This window comes from Salmo salar, chromosome 02, assembly GCF_965601325.2.
Source record: "Salmo salar chromosome 02, fSalSal1, whole genome shotgun sequence".
In the NCBI taxonomy this organism is placed as follows: Eukaryota; Metazoa; Chordata; class Actinopteri; order Salmoniformes; family Salmonidae; genus Salmo; species Salmo salar.
Genome location: NC_138292.1, coordinates 21,277,344 through 21,298,829, shown reverse-complemented (window position 1 = coordinate 21,298,829; position 21,486 = coordinate 21,277,344). Strand labels below are relative to the sequence as shown.

Here is a 21,486-nt window from a genome sequence, read left to right as displayed (position 1 = left end):
CTTGTTGGCTTCAATTGGGAGCTTCGAGTTGAAGTTACACCAAGGATCAGATCTAGGATCAGCTTACCCTCCCCCAAGTCTTCATCCTCAGCCACTATAGTAAAAAACTGACCTTAGATCAGTGACTGGGGGAAACTTCCTCTTATTCCCGGGGGGTCTCTCTGAGGCAACTCTGTCTGTCTGTCTGTCTGTGTGTCTGTGTGTCTGTGTTACTCACGGGAGGGGTGGCGCACTAGAAAAGGGAGGAGTCCACCCGGCCCCCTGGTAATTATAGAAGGGGGGCAAGGCCCCTCGCTGAGACCCCACGGCCGGCTGTCTACATGCCTGATGGGAAGTGAAGGGGTCCTCGCTCTCGCTGTCCGAGTCTTCATACTCCTCGGAATCACTGTCGCCCGTCGGAGAGAGGGGAGAGGAGAACTCATGAGAACAACAATTAGGGGTTTTGGTAACACTTTGTTTGAACCTTTAAATCCTATGGAACAGATACGGAACACACTCTTCATGTGTGGAAGACAGACACAACATCGGTGTACTTTTACCCTACTGTACAAGAAAACAAAAAACAATTGTTGTAAAATAGTAGTATATAGTACTGTGTAAAAGTTTTAGGCAGGTGTGAAAAAATGCTGTAAAGTAAGAATGCTTTCAAAAATAGACATGGTAATAGATTATATTTATCAATAAGCAAAATGCAATGTGAGTGAACAGAAGAAAAATCTAAATCAAATCCATATTTGGTGTGACCACCCTTTGCCTTCAAAACAGTATCAATTCTTGTAGGAACACTTGCACAAAGTCAGGGATTTTGTAGGCATATAGTCAGGTGTATGATTAAACAATTATACTAAACAGGTGCTAATGATCATCAATTCATTTCTGCAAATGTTGGGGATTTGGTCAGAATTAATGGTCTCCTCAATACTGAGAAGTACAGGCAGATACTTATCCATCATGCAATACCATCTGGAAGGCATCTGATTGGCCCCAAATTTAATCTGCAGCATGACAACAACTCCAAACATACAGCGAAAGTCATTAAGAACTATCTTCAGCGTAAAGAAGAACAGGGAGTCCTGGAAGTGATGGCACAGAGCCCTGATCTCAACATCATTGAGTCTGTCTGGGATTACATGAAGAGAGAGAAGCACCTGAAGCTGCCTAAACCCACAGAACTGTGGTTAGTTCTCCAGATGTTTGGGCCAACCTACCTGCCGAGTTCCTTCAAAAACTGTGTACAAGTGTACCTAGAAGAATTGATGCTGTTTTGAAGGCAAAGGGTGGTCACCCCAAATATTGATTTGATGTAGATTTTTCTTCTGTTCGCTCACTTTGCATTTTGTTAATTGATAAATATAAACTATTAAACATGTCTATTTTTTTTTAAGCATTCTTACTTTAACAGCATTTCTTCACACCTGCCTAAAACTTTTGCACAGTACTGTATATATATTTTTTTTATCTGTTAAATTAATGGGTTTGTGATGGTGCATTCAGCAATGTCCTTTGGAATACAGACCTCCTGTTAATTTGACATCGATATTCGCAAATAGAAAAAAATGAATCCCCTTGTTGATCCCTGAATCTTTTTTCCCTTCATGTTTCTGGCTGTGACACAGTTGGAAGCTGTTTACTACAGACAGACAGAAGCTCTGACAGACCTGGAGGTACAGTAGTGAACTACATATCCATCCAGTACGTCAACCCACACCTAGAGATGCACCTCAATATAGTACAACCTTACCTTACTGCTGAGCATGTTCAGAGGAAATGTTCAACTATGATGTAGAAAACTTCAGCAACAACATTATGACATCAATAACATATCTCGTTCTCACGCGCGCGCCGCACCACACACACACACACACACACACACACACACACACACACACACACACACACACACACACACACACACACACACACACACACACACACACACACACACACACACACACACACACACACACACGCACACACACACACACCCCGACACACACAGACACACACCTGGGGAAGCTTCTCCAGGCGCCGGGCAGGGAACAGAGGATGGCAGTGAAGGCCAGAGCCGAAAGGAAAGAGTAGAGGGAGAGGTAGAGCAATCCCTCCATCCCGTCATAGCACAGGCCTTTCAAAGAGTCAATATAATCCTAAGAAACAGAGACAGAAAGAGCAAAAAGACTTGAGAAAACAGCAAGAACACACCAGAGCCCATTACACCCCATGTTAAACACTAGGCCTACCTTGTTGAGACCTCGACAGCTGAGTAGAGCCACTAGCTGGTGAAAGTTGCCCTCTGTGGCATTGAGAATCTGCTGAACCTCCCTGAGTGACTTCTACAACGACAATAGGTAAGGATAATATCACACTTAGTTTCATAAACATGTCACTGTGCTTTATATATTTGACAGCCATTTTGTGTCATAGGTTGCACCCTGGCCCAGTGTGACGTACCTCTGCCTTGGGGACCTGTGGGAGAGCATTCCGGTCCAGGCTGGATAGGTGTGTGTGGATGCTGGAAAGGGCCCTCTGTGACTGGGTCAGCAGCTGCAGACAACAGGTCATTGAAAATATTGCTTAGCTTAGCATCATCATGCTAAAACTGTATAATCTATAAACATCCTGATCAGTACCTATCAGAAAATACAAGTTTACTTACTGTCTTATATCAGTGCCACCAGGGTTGGAATTATAGAGCTGCCCAGAAATAATACTAACCCCCATATATTTACATTGGTCCAGCCCACTCATTTCAGGGCACTCAGAAGAGTCCATGTGTTATTGAAACCCTGATCCCCTAACACCACTACGTGAGACACAGCATCTACAGAGAACAGTTCCTACCTGCTGGAATGGGCTGTTCATACGTCTGCTGCAGGTCAGGTAATAATCCAACACGTCTGGATAGGACAGAGGACAGCAGCAGACCATCAATCAGCAATGAATACAGTGTGTCAGGGCATTTCAGCATCAAAATGAATGGCTATATGAATGAAATGATCAGAGACTCTTTGTTAGTGTGCAGCGATGCACTACTGTACCTGAGCTGGTCCCAGAGTTGAAGTGGGTGGAGTTGAGCACAAACGTGTTGGGATCTGTACAGAAGTCACTGACAGCCTGGAGATGCAGAGAGAGGTAGAGGGGGAAGAGAGGTAGAGTGGGATATAGAAAGAAAGACATAGAAAGAGAGAGAGGTGAAGGGGGAGAGAAATTGAGGGAGAGATCATAAGGGAAAAGTTAACAGAGACACACTGACTGAATGACACAGATATCTGACTGCAACACGTGGCCCACTGCCTGCTCTATTGACTTACTGAGTGAATCACATGCAGCATAGATCTACTGTCCCTCTCCATGCTGCATAGACCTACTGTCCCTCTCCATGCTGCATAGATCTACTGTCCCTCTCCATGCTGCATAGACCTACTGTCCCTCTCCATGCAGCATAGACCTACTGTCCCTCTCCATGCTGCATAGACCTACTGTCCCTCTCCATGCTGCATAGACCTACTGTCCCTCTCCATGCTGCATAGACCTACTGTCCCTCTCCATGCTGCATAGACCTACTGTCCCTCTCCATGCTGCATAGATCTACTGTCTCTCTCTACGTTGAATAGATCTACTGTCCCTCTCCATGCTGCATAGACCTACTGTCCCTCTCCATGCTGCATAGACCTACTGTCCCTCTCCATGCTGCATAGACCTACTGTCCCTCTCCATGCTGCATAGACCTACTGTCCCTCTCCATGCTGCATAGACCTACTGTCCCTCTCCATGCTGCATAGACCTACTGTCCCTCTCCATGCTGCATAGATCTACTGTCCCTCTCCATGCTGCATAGACCTACTGTCCCTCTCCATGCTGCATAGACCTACTGTCCCTCTCCATGCTGCATAGACCTACTGTCCCTCTCCATGCTGCATAGACCTACTGTCCCTCTCCATGCTGCATAGACCTACTGTCCCTCTCCATGTTGCATAGATCTACTGTCTCTCTCTACGTTGAATAGATCTACTGTCCCTCTCCATGTTGTATAGATCTACTGTCCCTCTCCATGCTGTATAGACCTAGTGTCCCTCTCCATGCTGTATAGACCTACTGAACCTTTCCATGCTGTATAGACCTATTGAACCTTTCCATGCTGAAAAGACCAACTGTCCCTTTATATGCAGTATAGACCAACTGTCCCTTTCCATGCAGTATAGACAAACTGTCCTTTTCCATGCTGTATAGACAAACTGTCCCTTTCCATGCCTTATAGACCTACTGTCCCTCTCCATACTGTATAGACCTACTGTCCCTCTCCATACTGTATAGACCTACTGTCCCTCTCCATACTGTATAGACCTACTGTCCCTCTCCATACTGTATAGACCTACTGTCCCTCTCCATACTGAATAGACCTACTGTCCCTCTCCATACTGTATAGACCTACTGTCCCTCTCCATACTGTATAGACCTACTGTCCCTCTCCATACTGTATAGACCTACTGTCCCTCTCCATACTGTATAGACCTACTGTCCCTCTCCATACTGTATAGACCTACTGTCCCTCTCCATACTGAATAGACCTACTGTCCCTCTCCATACTGTATAGACCTACTGTCCCTCTCCATACTGAATAGACCTACTGTCCCTCTCCATACTGTATAGACCTACTGTCCCTCTCCATGCAGCATAGACCTACTGTCCCTCTCCATGCTGCATAGACCTACTGTCCCTCTCCATGCTGCATAGACCTACTGTCCCTCTCCATGCTGCATAGACCTACTGTCCCTCTCCATGCTGCATAGATCTACTGTCCCTCTCCATGTTGCATAGATCTACTGTCTCTCTCTACGTTGAATAGATCTACTGTCCCTCTCCATGCTGCATAGACCTACTGTCCCTCTCCATGCAGCATAGACCTACTGTCCCTCTCCATGCTGCATAGACCTACTGTCCCTCTCCATGCTGCATAGACCTACTGTCCCTCTCCATGCTGCATAGACCTACTGTCCCTCTCCATGCTGCATAGACCTACTGTCCCTCTCCATGCTGCATAGACCTACTGTCCCTCTCCATGCTGCATAGACCTACTGTCCCTCTCCATGCTGCATAGACCTACTGTCCCTCTCCATGCTGCATAGACCTACTGTCCCTCTCCATGCTGCATAGACCTACTGTCCCTCTCCATGCTGCATAGACCTACTGTCCCTCTCCATGTTGCATAGATCTACTGTCTCTCTCTACGTTGAATAGATCTACTGTCCCTCTCCATGTTGTATAGATCTACTGTCCCTCTCCATGCTGTATAGACCTAGTGTCCCTCTCCATGCTGTATAGACCTACTGAACCTTTCCATGCTGTATAGACCTATTGAACCTTTCCATGCTGAAAAGACCAACTGTCCCTTTATATGCAGTATAGACCAACTGTCCCTTTCCATGCAGTATAGACAAACTGTCCTTTTCCATGCTGTATAGACAAACTGTCCCTTTCCATGCCTTATAGACCTACTGTCCCTCTCCATACTGTATAGACCTACTGTCCCTCTCCATACTGTATAGACCTACTGTCCCTCTCCATACTGTATAGACCTACTGTCCATCTCCATACTGTATAGACCTACTGTCCCTCTCCATACTGTATAGACCTACTGTCCCTCTCCATACTGTATAGACCTACTGTCCCTCTCCATACTGAATAGACCTACTGTCCCTCTCCATACTGTATAGACCTACTGTCCCTCTCCATACTGTATAGACCTACTGTCCCTCTCCATACTGTATAGACCTACTGTCCCTCTCCATACTGTATAGACCTACTAACCCTCTCCATGCTGTACGGGCCTACTGTCCCTCTCCATTCTGTACGGACCTACTGTCCCTCTCCATACTGTATAGACCTACTGTCCCTCTCCATTCTGTACGGACCTACTGTCCCTCTCCATACTGTATAGACCTACTGTCCCTGTCCATACTGTATAGACCTACTGTCCCTCTCCATGCTGCATAGATCTACTGTCCCTCTCCATGCTGCATAGACCTACTGTCCCTCTCCATGCAGCATAGACCTACTGTCCCTCTCCATGCTGCATAGACCTACTGTCCCTCTCCATGCAGCATAGACCTACTGTCCCTCTCCATGCTGCATAGACCTACTGTCCCTCTCCATGCTGCATAGACCTACTGTCCCTCTCCATGCTGCATAGACCTACTGTCCCTCTCCATGCTGCATAGATCTACTGTCTCTCTCCATGTTGCATAGATCTACTGTCTCTCTCTACGTTGAATAGATCTACTGTCCCTCTCCATGCTGCATAGACCTACTGTCCCTCTCCATGCAGCATAGACCTACTGTCCCTCTCCATGCTGCATAGACCTACTGTCCCTCTCCATGCTGCATAGACCTACTGTCCCTCTCCATGCTGCATAGACCTACTGTCCCTCTCCATGCTGCATAGACCTACTGTCCCTCTCCATGCTGCATAGACCTACTGTCCCTCTCCATGCTGAATAGATCTACTGTCCCTCTCCATGCTGCATAGACCTACTGTCCCTCTCCATGCTGCATAGACCTACTGTCCCTCTCCATGCTGCATAGACCTACTGTCCCTCTCCATGCTGCATAGACCTACTGTCCCTCTCCATGCTGCATAGACCTACTGTCCCTCTCCATGTTGCATAGATCTACTGTCTCTCTCTACGTTGAATAGATCTACTGTCCCTCTCCATGTTGTATAGATCTACTGTCCCTCTCCATGCTGTATAGACCTAGTGTCCCTCTCCATGCTGTATAGACCTACTGAACCTTTCCATGCTGTATAGACCTATTGAACCTTTCCATGCTGAAAAGACCAACTGTCCCTTTATATGCAGTATAGACCAACTGTCCCTTTCCATGCAGTATAGACAAACTGTCCTTTTCCATGCTGTATAGACAAACTGTCCCTTTCCATGCCTTATAGACCTACTGTCCCTCTCCATACTGTATAGACCTACTGTCCCTCTCCATACTGTATAGACCTACTGTCCCTCTCCATACTGTATAGACCTACTGTCCCTCTCCATACTGTATAGACCTACTGTCCCTCTCCATACTGTATAGACCTACTGTCCCTCTCCATACTGTATAGACCTACTAACCCTCTCCATACTGTATAGACCTACTAACCCTCTCCATGCTGTACGGGCCTACTGTCCCTCTCCATTCTGTACGGACCTAATGTCCCTCTCCATACTGTATAGACCTACTGTCCCTCTCCATTCTGTACGGACCTACTGTCCCTCTCCATACTGTATAGACCTACTGTCCCTGTCCATACTGTATAGACCTACTGTCCCTCTCCATGCTGCATAGATCTACTGTCCCTCTCCATGCTGCATAGACCTACTGTCCCTCTCCATGCTGCATAGATCTACTGTCCCTCTCCATGTTGCATAGATCTACTGTCTCTCTCTACGTTGAATAGATCTACTGTCCCTCTCCATACTGTATAGACCTACTGTCCCTCTCCATACTGTATAGACCTACTGTCCCTCTCCATACTGTATAGACCTACTGTCCCTCTCCATACTGTATAGACCTACTGTCCCTCTCCATACTGTATAGACCTACTGTCCCTCTCCATACTGTATAGACCTACTGTCCCTCTCCATACTGTATAGACCTACTGTCCCTCTCCATACTGTATAGACCTACTAACCCTCTCCATGCTGTACGGGCCTACTGTCCCTCTCCATTCTGTACGGACCTACTGTCCCTCTCCATACTGTATAGACCTACTGTCCCTCTCCATTCTGTACGGACCTACTGTCCCTCTCCATACTGTATAGACCTACTGTCCCTGTCCATACTGTATAGACCTACTGTCCCTCTCCATGCTGCATAGATCTACTGTCCCTCTCCATGCTGCATAGACCTACTGTCCCTCTCCATGCAGCATAGACCTACTGTCCCTCTCCATGCTGCATAGACCTACTGTCCCTCTCCATGCAGCATAGACCTACTGTCCCTCTCCATGCTGCATAGACCTACTGTCCCTCTCCATGCTGCATAGACCTACTGTCCCTCTCCATGCTGCATAGACCTACTGTCCCTCTCCATGTTGAATAGATCTACTGTACCTCTCCATGCTGCATAGACCTACTGTCCCTCTCCATGCAGCATAGACCTACTGTCCCTCTCCATGCTGCATAGACCTACTGTCCCTCTCCATGCTGCATAGACCTATTGTCCCTCTCCATGCTGCATAGACCTACTGTCCCTCTCCATGTTGCATAGATCTACTGTCTCTCTCTACGTTGAATAGATCTACTGTCCCTCTCCATGTTGTATAGATCTACTGTCCCTCTCCATGCTGTATAGACCTAGTGTCCCTCTCCATGCTGTATAGACCTACTGAACCTTTCCATGCTGTATAGACCTATTGAACCTTTCCATGCTGAAAAGACCAACTGTCCCTTTATATGCAGTATAGACCAACTGTCCCTTTCCATGCAGTATAGACAAACTGTCCTTTTCCATGCTGTATAGACAAACTGTCCCTTTCCATGCCTTATAGACCTACTGTCCCTCTCCATACTGTATAGACCTACTGTCCCTCTCCATACTGTATAGACCTACTGTCCCTCTCCATACTGTATAGACCTACTGTCCCTCTCCATACTGTATAGACCTACTGTCCCTCTCCATACTGTATAGACCTACTGTCCCTCTCCATACTGTATAGACCTACTAACCCTCTCCATACTGTATAGACCTACTAACCCTCTCCATGCTGTACGGGCCTACTGTCCCTCTCCATTCTGTACGGACCTACTGTCCCTCTCCATACTGTATAGACCTACTGTCCCTCTCCATTCTGTACGGACCTACTGTCCCTCTCCATACTGTATAGACCTACTGTCCCTGTCCATACTGTATAGACCTACTGTCCCTCTCCATGCTGCATAGATCTACTGTCCCTCTCCATGCAGCATAGACCTACTGTCCCTCTCCATGCTGCATAGACCTACTGTCCCTCTCCATGCAGCATAGACCTACTGTCCCTCTCCATGCTGCATAGACCTACTGTCCCTCTCCATGCTGCATAGACCTACTGTCCCTCTCCATGCTGCATAGACCTACTGTCCCTCTCCATGCTGCATAGATCTAATGTCCCTCTCCATGTTGCATAGATCTACTGTCTCTCTCTACGTTGAATAGATCTACTGTCCCTCTCCATGCTGCATAGACCTACTGTCCCTCTCCATGCAGCATAGACCTACTGTCCCTCTCCATGCTGCATAGACCTACTGTCCCTCTCCATGCTGCATAGACCTACTGTACCTCTCCATGCTGCATAGACCTACTGTCCCTCTCCATGTTGAATAGATCTACTGTCCCTCTCCATGCTGCATAGACCTACTGTCCCTCTCCATGCAGCATAGACCTACTGTCCCTCTCCATGCTGCATAGACCTACTGTCCCTCTCCATGCTGCATAGACCTACTGTCCCTCTCCATGCTGCATAGACCTACTGTCCCTCTCCATGTTGCATAGATCTACTGTCTCTCTCTACGTTGAATAGATCTACTGTCCCTCTCCATGTTGTATAGATCTACTGTCCCTCTCCATGCTGTATAGACCTAGTGTCCCTCTCCATGCTGTATAGACCTACTGAACCTTTCCATGCTGTATAGACCTATTGAACCTTTCCATGCTGAAAAGACCAACTGTCCCTTTATATGCAGTATAGACCAACTGTCCCTTTCCATGCAGTATAGACAAACTGTCCTTTTCCATGCTGTATAGACCTACTGTCCCTCTCCATACTGTATAGACCTACTGTCCCTCTCCATACTGTATAGACCTACTGTCCCTCTCCATACTGTATAGACCTACTGTCCCTCTCCATACTGTATAGACCTACTGTCCCTCTCCATACTGTATAGACCTACTGTCCCTCTCCATACTGAATAGACCTACTGTCCCTCTCCATACTGTATAGACCTACTGTCCCTCTCCATACTGTATAGACCTACTGTCCCTCTCCATACTGTATAGACCTACTGTCCCTCTCCATACTGTATAGACCTACTGTCCCTCTCCATACTGTATAGACCTACTAACCCTCTCCATGCTGTACGGGCCTACTGTCCCTCTCCATTCTGTACGGACCTACTGTCCCTCTCCATACTGTATAGACCTACTGTCCCTCTCCATTCTGTACGGACCTACTGTCCCTCTCCATACTGTACAGACCTACTGTCCCTGTCCATACTGTATAGACCTACTGTCCCTCTCCATGCTGCATTGATCTACTGTCCCTCTCCATGCTACATAGACCTACTGTCCCTCTCCATGCAGCATAGACCTACTGTCCCTCTCCATGCTGCATAGACCTACTGTCCCTCTCCATGCAGCATAGACCTACTGTCCCTCTCCATGCTGCATAGACCTACTGTCCCTCTCCATGTTGCATAGATCTACTGTCTCTCTCTACGTTGAATAGATCTACTGTCCCTCTCCATGTTGTATAGATCTACTGTCCCTCTCCATGCTGTATAGACCTAGTGTCCCTCTCCATGCTGTATAGACCTACTGAACCTTTCCATGCTGTACAGACCTATTGAACCTTTCCATGCTGAAAAGACCAACTGTCCCTTTATATGCAGTATAGACCAACTGTCCCTTTCCATGCAGTATAGACAAACTGTCCTTTTCCATGCTGTATAGACAAACTGTCCCTTTCCATGCCTTATAGACCTACTGTCCCTCTCCATACTGTATAGACCTACTGTCCCTCTCCATACTGTATAGACCTACTGTCCCTCTCCATACTGTATAGACCTACTGTCCCTCTCCATACTGTATAGACCTACTGTCCCTCTCCATACTGTATAGACCTACTGTCCCTCTCCATACTGAATAGACCTACTGTCCCTCTCCATACTGTATAGACCTACTGTCCCTCTCCATACTGTATAGACCTACTGTCCCTCTCCATACTGTATAGACCTACTGTCCCTCTCCATACTGTATAGACCTACTGTCCCTCTCCATACTGTATAGACCTACTAACCCTCTCCATGCTGTACGGGCCTACTGTCCCTCTCCATTCTGTACGGACCTACTGTCCCTCTCCATACTGTATAGACCTACTGTCCCTCTCCATTCTGTACGGACCTACTGTCCCTCTCCATACTGTATAGACCTACTGTCCCTGTCCATACTGTATAGACCTACTGTCCCTCTCCATGCTGCATAGATCTACTGTCCCTCTCCATGCTGCATAGACCTACTGTCCCTCTCCATGCAGCATAGACCTACTGTCCCTCTCCATGCTGCATAGACCTACTGTCCCTCTCCATACTGTATAGACCTACTGTCCCTCTCCATGTTGCATAGATCTACTGTCTCTCTCTACGTTGAATAGATCTACTGTCCCTCTCCATGTTGTATAGATCTACTGTCCCTCTCCATGCTGTATAGACCTAGTGTCCCTCTCCATGCTGTATAGACCTACTGAACCTTTCCATGCTGTATAGACCTATTGAACCTTTCCATGCTGAAAAGACCAACTGTCCCTTTATATGCAGTATAGACCAACTGTCCCTTTCCATGCAGTATAGACAAACTGTCCTTTTCCATGCTGTATAGACAAACTGTCCCTTTCCATGCCTTATAGACCTACTGTCCCTCTCCATACTGTATAGACCTACTGTCCCTCTCCATACTGTATAGACCTACTGTCCCTCTCCATACTGTATAGACCTACTGTCCCTCTCCATACTGTATAGACCTACTGTCCCTCTCCATACTGTATAGACCTACTGTCCCTCTCCATACTGTATAGACCTACTGTCCCTCTCCATACTGTATAGACCTACTGTCCCTCTCCATACTGTATAGACCTACTGTCCCTCTCCATACTGTATAGACCTACTGTCCCTCTCCATACTGTATAGACCTACTGTCCCTCTCCATACTGTATAGACCTACTAACCCTCTCCATGCTGTACGGGCCTACTGTCCCTCTCCATTCTGTACGGACCTACTGTCCCTCTCCATACTGTATAGACCTACTGTCCCTCTCCATTCTGTACGGACCTACTGTCCCTCTCCATACTGTATAGACCTACTGTCCCTGTCCATACTGTATAGACCTACTGTCCCTCTCCATGCTGCATAGATCTACTGTCCCTCTCCATGCTGCATAGACCTACTGTCCCTCTCCATGCTGCATAGACCTACTGTCCCTCTCCATGCTGCATAGACCTACTGTCCCTCTCCATGCTGCATAGACCTACTGTCCCTCTCCATGTTGCATAGATCTACTGTCTCTCTCTACGTTGAATAGATCTACTGTCCCTCTCCATGTTGTATAGATCTACTGTCCCTCTCCATGCTGTATAGACCTAGTGTCCCTCTCCATGCTGTATAGACCTACTGAACCTTTCCATGCTGTATAGACCTATTGAACCTTTCCATGCTGAAAAGACCAACTGTCCCTTTATATGCAGTATAGACCAACTGTCCCTTTCCATGCAGTATAGACAAACTGTCCTTTTCCATGCTGTATAGACAAACTGTCCCTTTCCATGCCTTATAGACCTACTGTCCCTCTCCATACTGTATAGACCTACTGTCCCTCTCCATACTGTATAGACCTACTGTCCCTCTCCATACTGTATAGACCTACTGTCCCTCTCCATACTGTATAGACCTACTGTCCCTCTCCATACTGAATAGACCTACTGTCCCTCTCCATACTGTATAGACCTACTGTCCCTCTCCATACTGTATAGACCTACTGTCCCTCTCCATACTGTATAGACCTACTGTCCCTCTCCATACTGTATAGACCTACTGTCCCTCTCCATACTGTATAGACCTACTAACCCTCTCCATGCTGTACGGGCCTACTGTCCCTCTCCATTCTGTACGGACCTACTGTCCCTCTCCATACTGTATAGACCTACTGTCCCTCTCCATTCTGTACGGACCTACTGTCCCTCTCCATACTGTATAGACCTACTGTCCCTGTCCATGCTGTATAGACCTACTGTCCCTCTCCATGCTGCATAGACCTACTGTCCCTCTCCATGCTGTATAGACCTACTGTCCCTCTCCATGCTGCATAGACCTACTGTCCCTCTCCATGCTGCATAGACCTACTGTCCCTCTCCATGCTGCATAGACCTACTGTCCCTCTCCATGCTGCATAGACCTACTGTCCCTCTCCATGCTGTATAGACCTACTGTCCCTCTCCATGTTGCATAGATCTACTGTCTCTCTCTACGTTGAATAGATCTACTGTCCCTCTCCATGTTGTATAGATCTACTGTCCCTCTCCATGCTGTATAGACCTAGTGTCCCTCTCCATGCTGTATAGACCTACTGAACCTTTCCATGCTGTATAGACCTATTGAACCTTTCCATGCTGAAAAGACCAACTGTCCCTTTATATGCAGTATAGACCAACTGTCCCTTTCCATGCAGTATAGACAAACTGTCCTTTTCCATGCTGTATAGACAAACTGTCCCTTTCCATGCCTTATAGACCTACTGTCCCTCTCCATACTGTATAGACCTACTGTCCCTCTCCATACTGTATAGACCTACTGTCCCTCTCCATACTGTATAGACCTACTGTCCCTCTCCATACTGTATAGACCTACTGTCCCTCTCCATACTGTATAGACCTACTGTCCCTCTCCATACTGTATAGACCTACTGTCCCTCTCCATACTGTATAGACCTACTGTCCCTCTCCATACTGTATAGACCTACTGTCCCTCTCCATACTGTATAGACCTACTGTCCCTCTCCATACTGTATAGACCTACTAACCCTCTCCATGCTGTACGGGCCTACTGTCCCTCTCCATTCTGTACGGACCTACTGTCCCTCTCCATACTGTATAGACCTACTGTCCCTCTCCATTCTGTACGGACCTACTGTCCCTCTCCATACTGTACAGACCTACTGTCCCTGTCCATACTGTATAGACCTACTGTCCCTCTCCATGCTGCATAGATCTACTGTCCCTCTCCATGCTGCATAGACCTACTGTCCCTCTCCATGCAGCATAGACCTACTGTCCCTCTCCATGCTGCATAGACCTACTGTCCCTCTCCATGCTGCATAGACCTACTGTCCCTCTCCATGCTGCATAGACCTACTGTCCCTCTCCATGCTGTATAGACCTACTGTCCCTCTCCATGCTGTATAGACCTACTGTCCCTCTCCATACTGTATAGACCTACTGTCCCTCTCCATACTGTATAGACCTACTGTCCCTCTCCATACTGTATAGACCTACTGTCCCTCTCCATACTGTATAGACCTACTGTCCCTCTCCATACTGTATAGACCTACTGTCCCTCTCCATACTGTATAGACCTACTGTCCCTCTCCATACTGTATAGACCTACTGTCCCTCTCCATACTGTATAGACCTACTGTCCCTCTCCATGCTGTATAGACCTACTGTCCCTCTCCATGCTGTATAGACCTACTGTCCCTCTCCATGCTGTATAGACCTACTGTCCCTCTCCATGCTGTATAGACCTACTGTCCCTCTCCATACTGTATAGACCTACTGTCCCTCTCCATACTGTATAGACCTACTGTCCCTCTCCATGCTGCATAGACCTACTGTCCCTCTCCATGCTGCATAGACCTACTGTCCCTCTCCATACTGTATAGACCTACTGTCCCTCTCCATGCTGCATAGACCTACTGTCCCTCTCCATACTGTATAGACCTACTGTCCCTCTCCATGCTGTAGACCTACTGTCCCTCTCCATGCTGCATAGACCTACTGTCCCTCTCCATGCTGTATAGACCTACTGTCCCTCTCCATGCTGCATAGACCTACTGTCCCTCTCCATGCTGTAGACCTACTGTCCCTCTCCATTGTAGACCTACTGTCCCTCTCCATGCTGCATAGACCTACTGTCCCTCTCCATAGTAGACCTACTGTCCCTCTCCATAGACAAACTGTCCCTTTGACCTACTGTCCTCTCCATTGTAGACCTACTGTCCCTCTCCATACTGTATAGACCTACTGTCCCTCTCCATACTGTATAGACCTACTGTCCCTCTCCATACTGTACAGACCTACTGTCCCTCTCCATACTGTATAGACCTACTGTCCCTCTCCATGCTGCATAGACCTACTGTCCCTCTCCATGCAGCATAGACCTACTGTCCCTCTCCATGCTGCATAGACCTACTGTCCCTCTCCATGCTGCATAGACCTACTGTCCCTCTCCATGCTGCATAGACCTACTGTCCCTCTCCATGCTGCATAGATCTACTGTCCCTCTCCATGTTGCATAGATCTACTGTCTCTCTCTACGTTGAATAGATCTACTGTCCCTCTCCATGCTGCATAGACCTACTGTCCCTCTCCATGCAGCATAGACCTACTGTCCCTCTCCATGCTGCATAGACCTACTGTCCCTCTCCATGCTGCATAGACCTACTGTCCCTCTCCATGCTGCATAGACCTACTGTCCCTCTCCATGTTGAATAGATCTACTGTCCCTCTCCATGCTGCATAGACCTACTGTCCCTCTCCATGCAGCATAGACCTACTGTCCCTCTCCATGCTGCATAGACCTACTGTCCCTCTCCATGCTGCATAGACCTACTGTCCCTCTCCATGCTGCATAGACCTACTGTCCCTCTCCATGTTGCATAGATCTACTGTCTCTCTCTACGTTGAATAGATCTACTGTCCCTCTCCATGTTGTATAGATCTACTGTCCCTCTCCATGCTGTATAGACCTAGTGTCCCTCTCCATGCTGTATAGACCTACTGAACCTTTCCATGCTGTATAGACCTATTGAACCTTTCCATGCTGAAAAGACCAACTGTCCCTTTATATGCAGTATAGACCAACTGTCCCTTTCCATGCAGTATAGACAAACTGTCCTTTTCCATGCTGTATAGACAAACTGTCCCTCTCCATGCCTTATAGACCTACTGTCCCTCTCCATACTGTATAGACCTACTGTCCCTCTCCATACTGTATAGACCTACTGTCCCTCTCCATACTGTATAGACCTACTGTCCCTCTCCATACTGTATAGACCTACTGTCCCTCTCCATACTGTATAGACCTACTGTCCCTCTCCATACTGTATAGACCTACTGTCCCTCTCCATACTGTATAGACCTACTGTCCCTCTCCATGCTGTATAGACCTACTGTCCCTCTCCATGCTGTATAGACCTACTGTCCCTCTCCATGCTGTATAGACCTACTGTCCCTCTCCATTCTGTACGGACCTACTGTCCCTCTCCATACTGTATAGACCTACTGTCCCTCTCCATACTGTATAGACCTACTGTCCCTCTCCATACTGTATAGACCTACTGTCCCTCTCCATACTGTATAGACCTACTGTCCCTCTCCATGCTGCATAGACCTACTGTCCCTCTCCATGCTGCATAGACCTACTGTCCCTCTCCATGCTGCATAGACCTACTGTCCCTCTCCATGCTGCATAGACCTACTGTCCCTCTCCATGCTGCATAGACCTACTGTCCCTCTCCATGCTGCATAGACCTACTGTCCCTCTCCATGTTGCATAGATCTACTGTCTCTCTCTACGTTGAATAGATCTACTGTCCCTCTCCATGCTGTATAGACCTACTGTCCCTCTCCATGCTGTATAGACCTACTGTCCCTCTCCATGCTGTATAGACCTACTGTCCCTCTCCATGCTGTACAGACCTACTGTCCCTCTCCATGCTGATAGACCTACTGTCCCTCTCCATGCTGTATAGACCTACTGTCCCTCTCCATGCTGTATAGACCTACTGTCCCTCTCCATGCTGTATAGACCTACTGTCCCTCTCCATGCTGTATAGACCTACTGTCCCTCTCCATACTGTATAGACCTACTGTCCCTCTCCATACTGTATAGACCTACTGTCCCTCTCCATACTGTATAGACCTACTGTCCCTCTCCATACTGTATAGACCTACTGTCCCTCTCCATACTGTATAGACCTACTGTCCCTCTCCATACTGTATAGACCTACTGTCCCTCTCCATACTGTATAGACCTACTGTCCCTCTCCATACTGTATAGACCTACTGTCCCTCTCCATACTGTATAGACCTACTGTCCCTCTCCATACTGTATAGACCTACTGTCCCTCTCCATACTGTATAGACCTACTGTCCCTCTCCATACTGTACAGACCTACTGTCCCTCTCCATACTGTATAGACCTACTGTCCCTCTCCATACTGTATAGACCTACTGTCCCTCTCCATACTGTACAGACCTACTGTCCCTCTCCATACTGTATAGACCTACTGTCCCTCTCCATACTGTATAGACCTACTGTCCCTCTCCATGCTGCATAGACCTACTGTCCCTCTCCATGCTGCATAGACCTACTGTCCCTCTCCATGCTGCATAGACCTACTGTCCCTCTCCATGCTGCATAGACCTACTGTCCCTCTCCATGCTGTATAGACCTACTGTCCCTCTCCATGTTGCATAGATCTACTGTCTCTCTCTACGTTGAATAGATCTACTGTCCCTCTCCATGTTGTATAGATCTACTGTCCCTCTCCATGCTGTATAGACCTAGTGTCCCTCTCCATGCTGTATAGACCTACTGAACCTTTCCATGCTGTATAGACCTATTGAACCTTTCCATGCTGAAAAGACCAACTGTCCCTTTATATGCAGTATAGACCAACTGTCCCTTTCCATGCAGTATAGACAAACTGTCCTTTTCCATGCTGTATAGACAAACTGTCCCTTTCCATGCCTTATAGACCTACTGTCCCTCTCCATACTGTATAGACCTACTGTCCCTCTCCATACTGTATAGACCTACTGTCCCTCTCCATACTGTATAGACCTACTGTCCCTCTCCATACTGTATAGACCTACTGTCCCTCTCCATACTGTATAGACCTACTGTCCCTCTCCATACTGTACAGACCTACTGTCCCTCTCCATACTGTGCAGACCTACTGTCCCTCTCCATACTGTGCAGACCTACTGTCCCTCTCCATACTGTACAGACCTACTGTCCCTCTCCATACTGCAGACCTACTGTCCCTCTCCATACTGTATAGACCTACTGTCCCTCTCCATACTGTACAGACCTACTGTCCCTCTCCATACTGTATAGACCTACTGTCCCTCTCCATACTGTATAGACCTACTGTCCCTCTCCATGCTGCATAGACCTACTGTCCCTCTCCATGCTGCATAGACCTACTGTCCCTCTCCATGCTGCATAGACCTACTGTCCCTCTCCATGCTGCATAGACCTACTGTCCCTCTCCATACTGTATAGACCTACTGTCCCTCTCCATGTTGCATAGATCTACTGTCTCTCTCTACGTTGAATAGATCTACTGTCCCTCTCCATGTTGTATAGACCTACTGTCCCTCTCCATGCTGTATAGACCTAGTGTCCCTCTCCATGCTGTATAGACCTACTGAACCTTTCCATGCTGTATAGACCTATTGAACCTTTCCATGCTGAAAAGACCAACTGTCCCTTTATATGCAGTATAGACCAACTGTCCCTTTCCATGCAGTATAGACAAACTGTCCTTTTCCATGCTGTATAGACAAACTGTCCCTTTCCATGCCTTATAGACCTACTGTCCCTCTCCATACTGTACAGACCTACTGTCCCTCTCCATACTGTATAGACCTACTGTCCCTCTCCATACTGTACAGACCTACTGTCCCTCTCCATACTGTACAGACCTACTGTCCCTCTCCATACTGTACAGACCTACTGTCCCTCTCCATACTGTATAGACCTACTGTCCCTCTCCATACTGTATAGACCTACTGTCCCTCTCCATACTGTATAGACCTACTGTCCCTCTCCATACTGTATAGACCTACTGTCCCTCTCCATACTGTATAGACCTACTGTCCCTCTCCATGCTGTACGGACCTACTGTCCCTCTCCATGCTGTATAGACCTACTGTCCCTCTCCATACTGTATAGACCTACTGTCCCTCTCCATACTGTACAGACCTACTGTCCCTCTCCATACTGTATAGACCTACTGTCCCTCTCCATACTGTATAGACCTACTGTCCCTCTCCATGCTGCATAGACCTACTGTCCCTCTCCATGCTGCATAGACCTACTGTCCCTCTCCATGCTGTATAGACCTACTGTCCCTCTCCATGCTGCATACGGGCCTACTGTCCCTCTCCATGCTGTACGGACCTACTGTCCCTCTCCATGCTGTATAGACCTACCGTCCCTCTCCATACTGTGCAGAACTACTGTCCCTCTCCATGCTGCATAGACCTACTGTCCCTCTCCATAATGTGCAGACCTACTGTCCCTCTCCACTGTACAGACCTACTGTCCCTCTCCATAATGTGCAGACCTACTGTCCCTCTCCATACTGTACAGACCTACTGTCCCTCTCCATAATGTGCAGACCTACTGTCCCTCTCCATAATGTGCAGACCTACTGTCCACTCTCCATAATGTGCAGACCTACTGTCCCTCTCCATAATGTGCAGACCTACTGTCCCTCTCCATAATGTGCAGACCTACTGTCCCTCTCCATACTGTATAGACCTACTGTCCCTCTCCATAATGTGCAGACCTACTGTCCCTCTCCATACTGTGCAGACCTACTGTCCCTCTCCATACTGTGCAGACCTACTGTCCCTCTCCATGCTGCGTAGACCTACTGTCCCTCTCCATAATGATGCAGACCTACTGTCACTCTCCATAATGTGCAGACCTACTGTCCCTCTCCATACTGTATAGACCTACTGTCCCTCTCCATAATGTGCAGACCTACTGTCCCTCTCCATACTGTGCAGACCTACTGTCCCTCTCCATACTGTGCAGACCTACTGTCCCTCTCCATAATGTGCAGACCTACTGTCCCTCTCCATAATGTGCAGACCTACTGTCCCTCTCCATAATGTGCAGACCTACTGTCCCTCTCCATACTGTATAGACCTACTGTCCCTCTCCATAATGTGCAGACCTACTGTCCCTCTCCATGCTGTGTAGACCTACTGTCCCTCTCCATACTGTATAGACCTACTGTCCCTCTCCATACTGTATAGACCTACTGTCCCTCTCCATACTGCATAGACCTACTGTCCCTCTCCATACTGCATAGACCTACTGTCCCTCTCCACGCTGCATAGACCTACTGTCCCTCTCCATGCTGCATAGACCTACTAACCCTTTCCATGCTGTATAGACCTACTGTCCCTCTCCATGCTGTACGGGCCTACTGTCCCTCTCCATTCTGTACGGACCTACTGTCCCTCTCCATACTGTATAGACCTACCGTCCCTCTCCATACTGTGCAGAACTACTGTCCCTCTCCATGCTGCATAGACCTACTGTCTCTCTCCATAATGTGCAGACCTTCTGTCCCTCTCCACTGTACAGACCTACTGTCCTTCTCCATAATGTGCAGACCTACTGTCCCTCTCCATAATGTGCAGACCTACTGTCCCTCTCCATAATGTGCAGACCTACTGTCCCTCTCCATAATCTGCAGACCTACTGTCACTCTCCATAATGTGCAGACCTACTGTCCCTCTCCATACTGTGCAGACCTACTGTCCCTCTCCATAATTTGCAGACCTACTGTCCCTCTCCATAATGTGCAGACCTACTGTCCCTCTCCATAATGTGCAGACCTACTGCCACTCTCCATAATGTGCAGACCTACTGTCTCTCTCCATAATGTGCAGACCTACTGTCCCTCTCCATAATGTGCAGACCTACTGTCCCTCTCCATACTGTATAGACCTACTGTCCCTCTCCATAATGTGCAGACCTACTGTCCCTCTCCATACTGTGCAGACCTACTGTCCCTCTCCATACTGTGCAGACCTACTGTCCCTCTCCATGCGTAGACACTGTCCCTTCCATCTTATAGACCTACTGTCCCTCTCCATAATGTGCAGACCTACTGTCCCTCTCCATAATGTGCAGATCTACTGTCCCTCTCCATACTGTGCAGACCTACTGTCCCTCTCCATACTGTGCAGACCTACTGTCCCTCTCCATGCTGCGTAGACCTACTGTCCCTCTCCATAATATGCAGACCTACTGTCACTCTCCATAATGTGCAGACCTACTGTCCCTCTCCATAATGTGCAGACCTACTGTCCCTCTCCATAATGTGCAGACCTACTGTCCCTCTCCATAATGTGCAGACCTACTGTCCCTCTCCATAATGTGCAGACCTACTGTCCCTCTCCATAATGTGCAGACCTACTGTCCCTCTCCATAATGTGCAGACCTACTGTCCCTCTCCATAATGTGCAGACCTACTGTCCCTCTCCATACTGTATAGACCTACTGTCCCTCTCCATAATGTGCAGACCTACTGTCCCTCTCCATGCTGTGTAGAGCTACTGTCCTTCTCCATACTGTATAGACCTACTGTCCCTCTCAATGCTCTGTATACCTACTGTCCCTCTCCATGCTGTGTAGACCTACTGTCCCTCTCCATGCTGTGTA

General features: G+C 47.9%; 1 protein-coding gene across 9 annotated transcripts in view; it reads right to left on the bottom strand.

Moving 5' to 3' along the window:
- Window positions 1-21,486, bottom strand: part of LOC106605768 (protein tweety homolog 1-like) — a 48,049-nt gene that overhangs the window by 5,938 nt on the left and 20,625 nt on the right. For 5 of the 9 annotated variants that reach the window (XM_045699740.2, XM_045699743.2, XM_045699754.2 and 2 more), the window contains 6 exons: window positions 3,039-3,114; window positions 2,842-2,897; window positions 2,452-2,544; window positions 2,241-2,333; window positions 2,008-2,147; window positions 218-385 (listed from right to left, as the gene is read on the bottom strand). In XM_045699740.2, the coding sequence (XP_045555696.1) occupies window positions 218-385; window positions 2,008-2,147; window positions 2,241-2,333; window positions 2,452-2,544; window positions 2,842-2,897; window positions 3,039-3,114 (626 nt within the window). The remainder of the gene's footprint in view (window positions 1-217; window positions 386-2,007; window positions 2,148-2,240; window positions 2,334-2,451; window positions 2,545-2,841; window positions 2,898-3,038; window positions 3,115-21,486) is intronic. The other 4 variants (XM_045699768.2, XM_045699777.2, XM_045699775.2 and 1 more) reach the window with 1 other exon arrangement.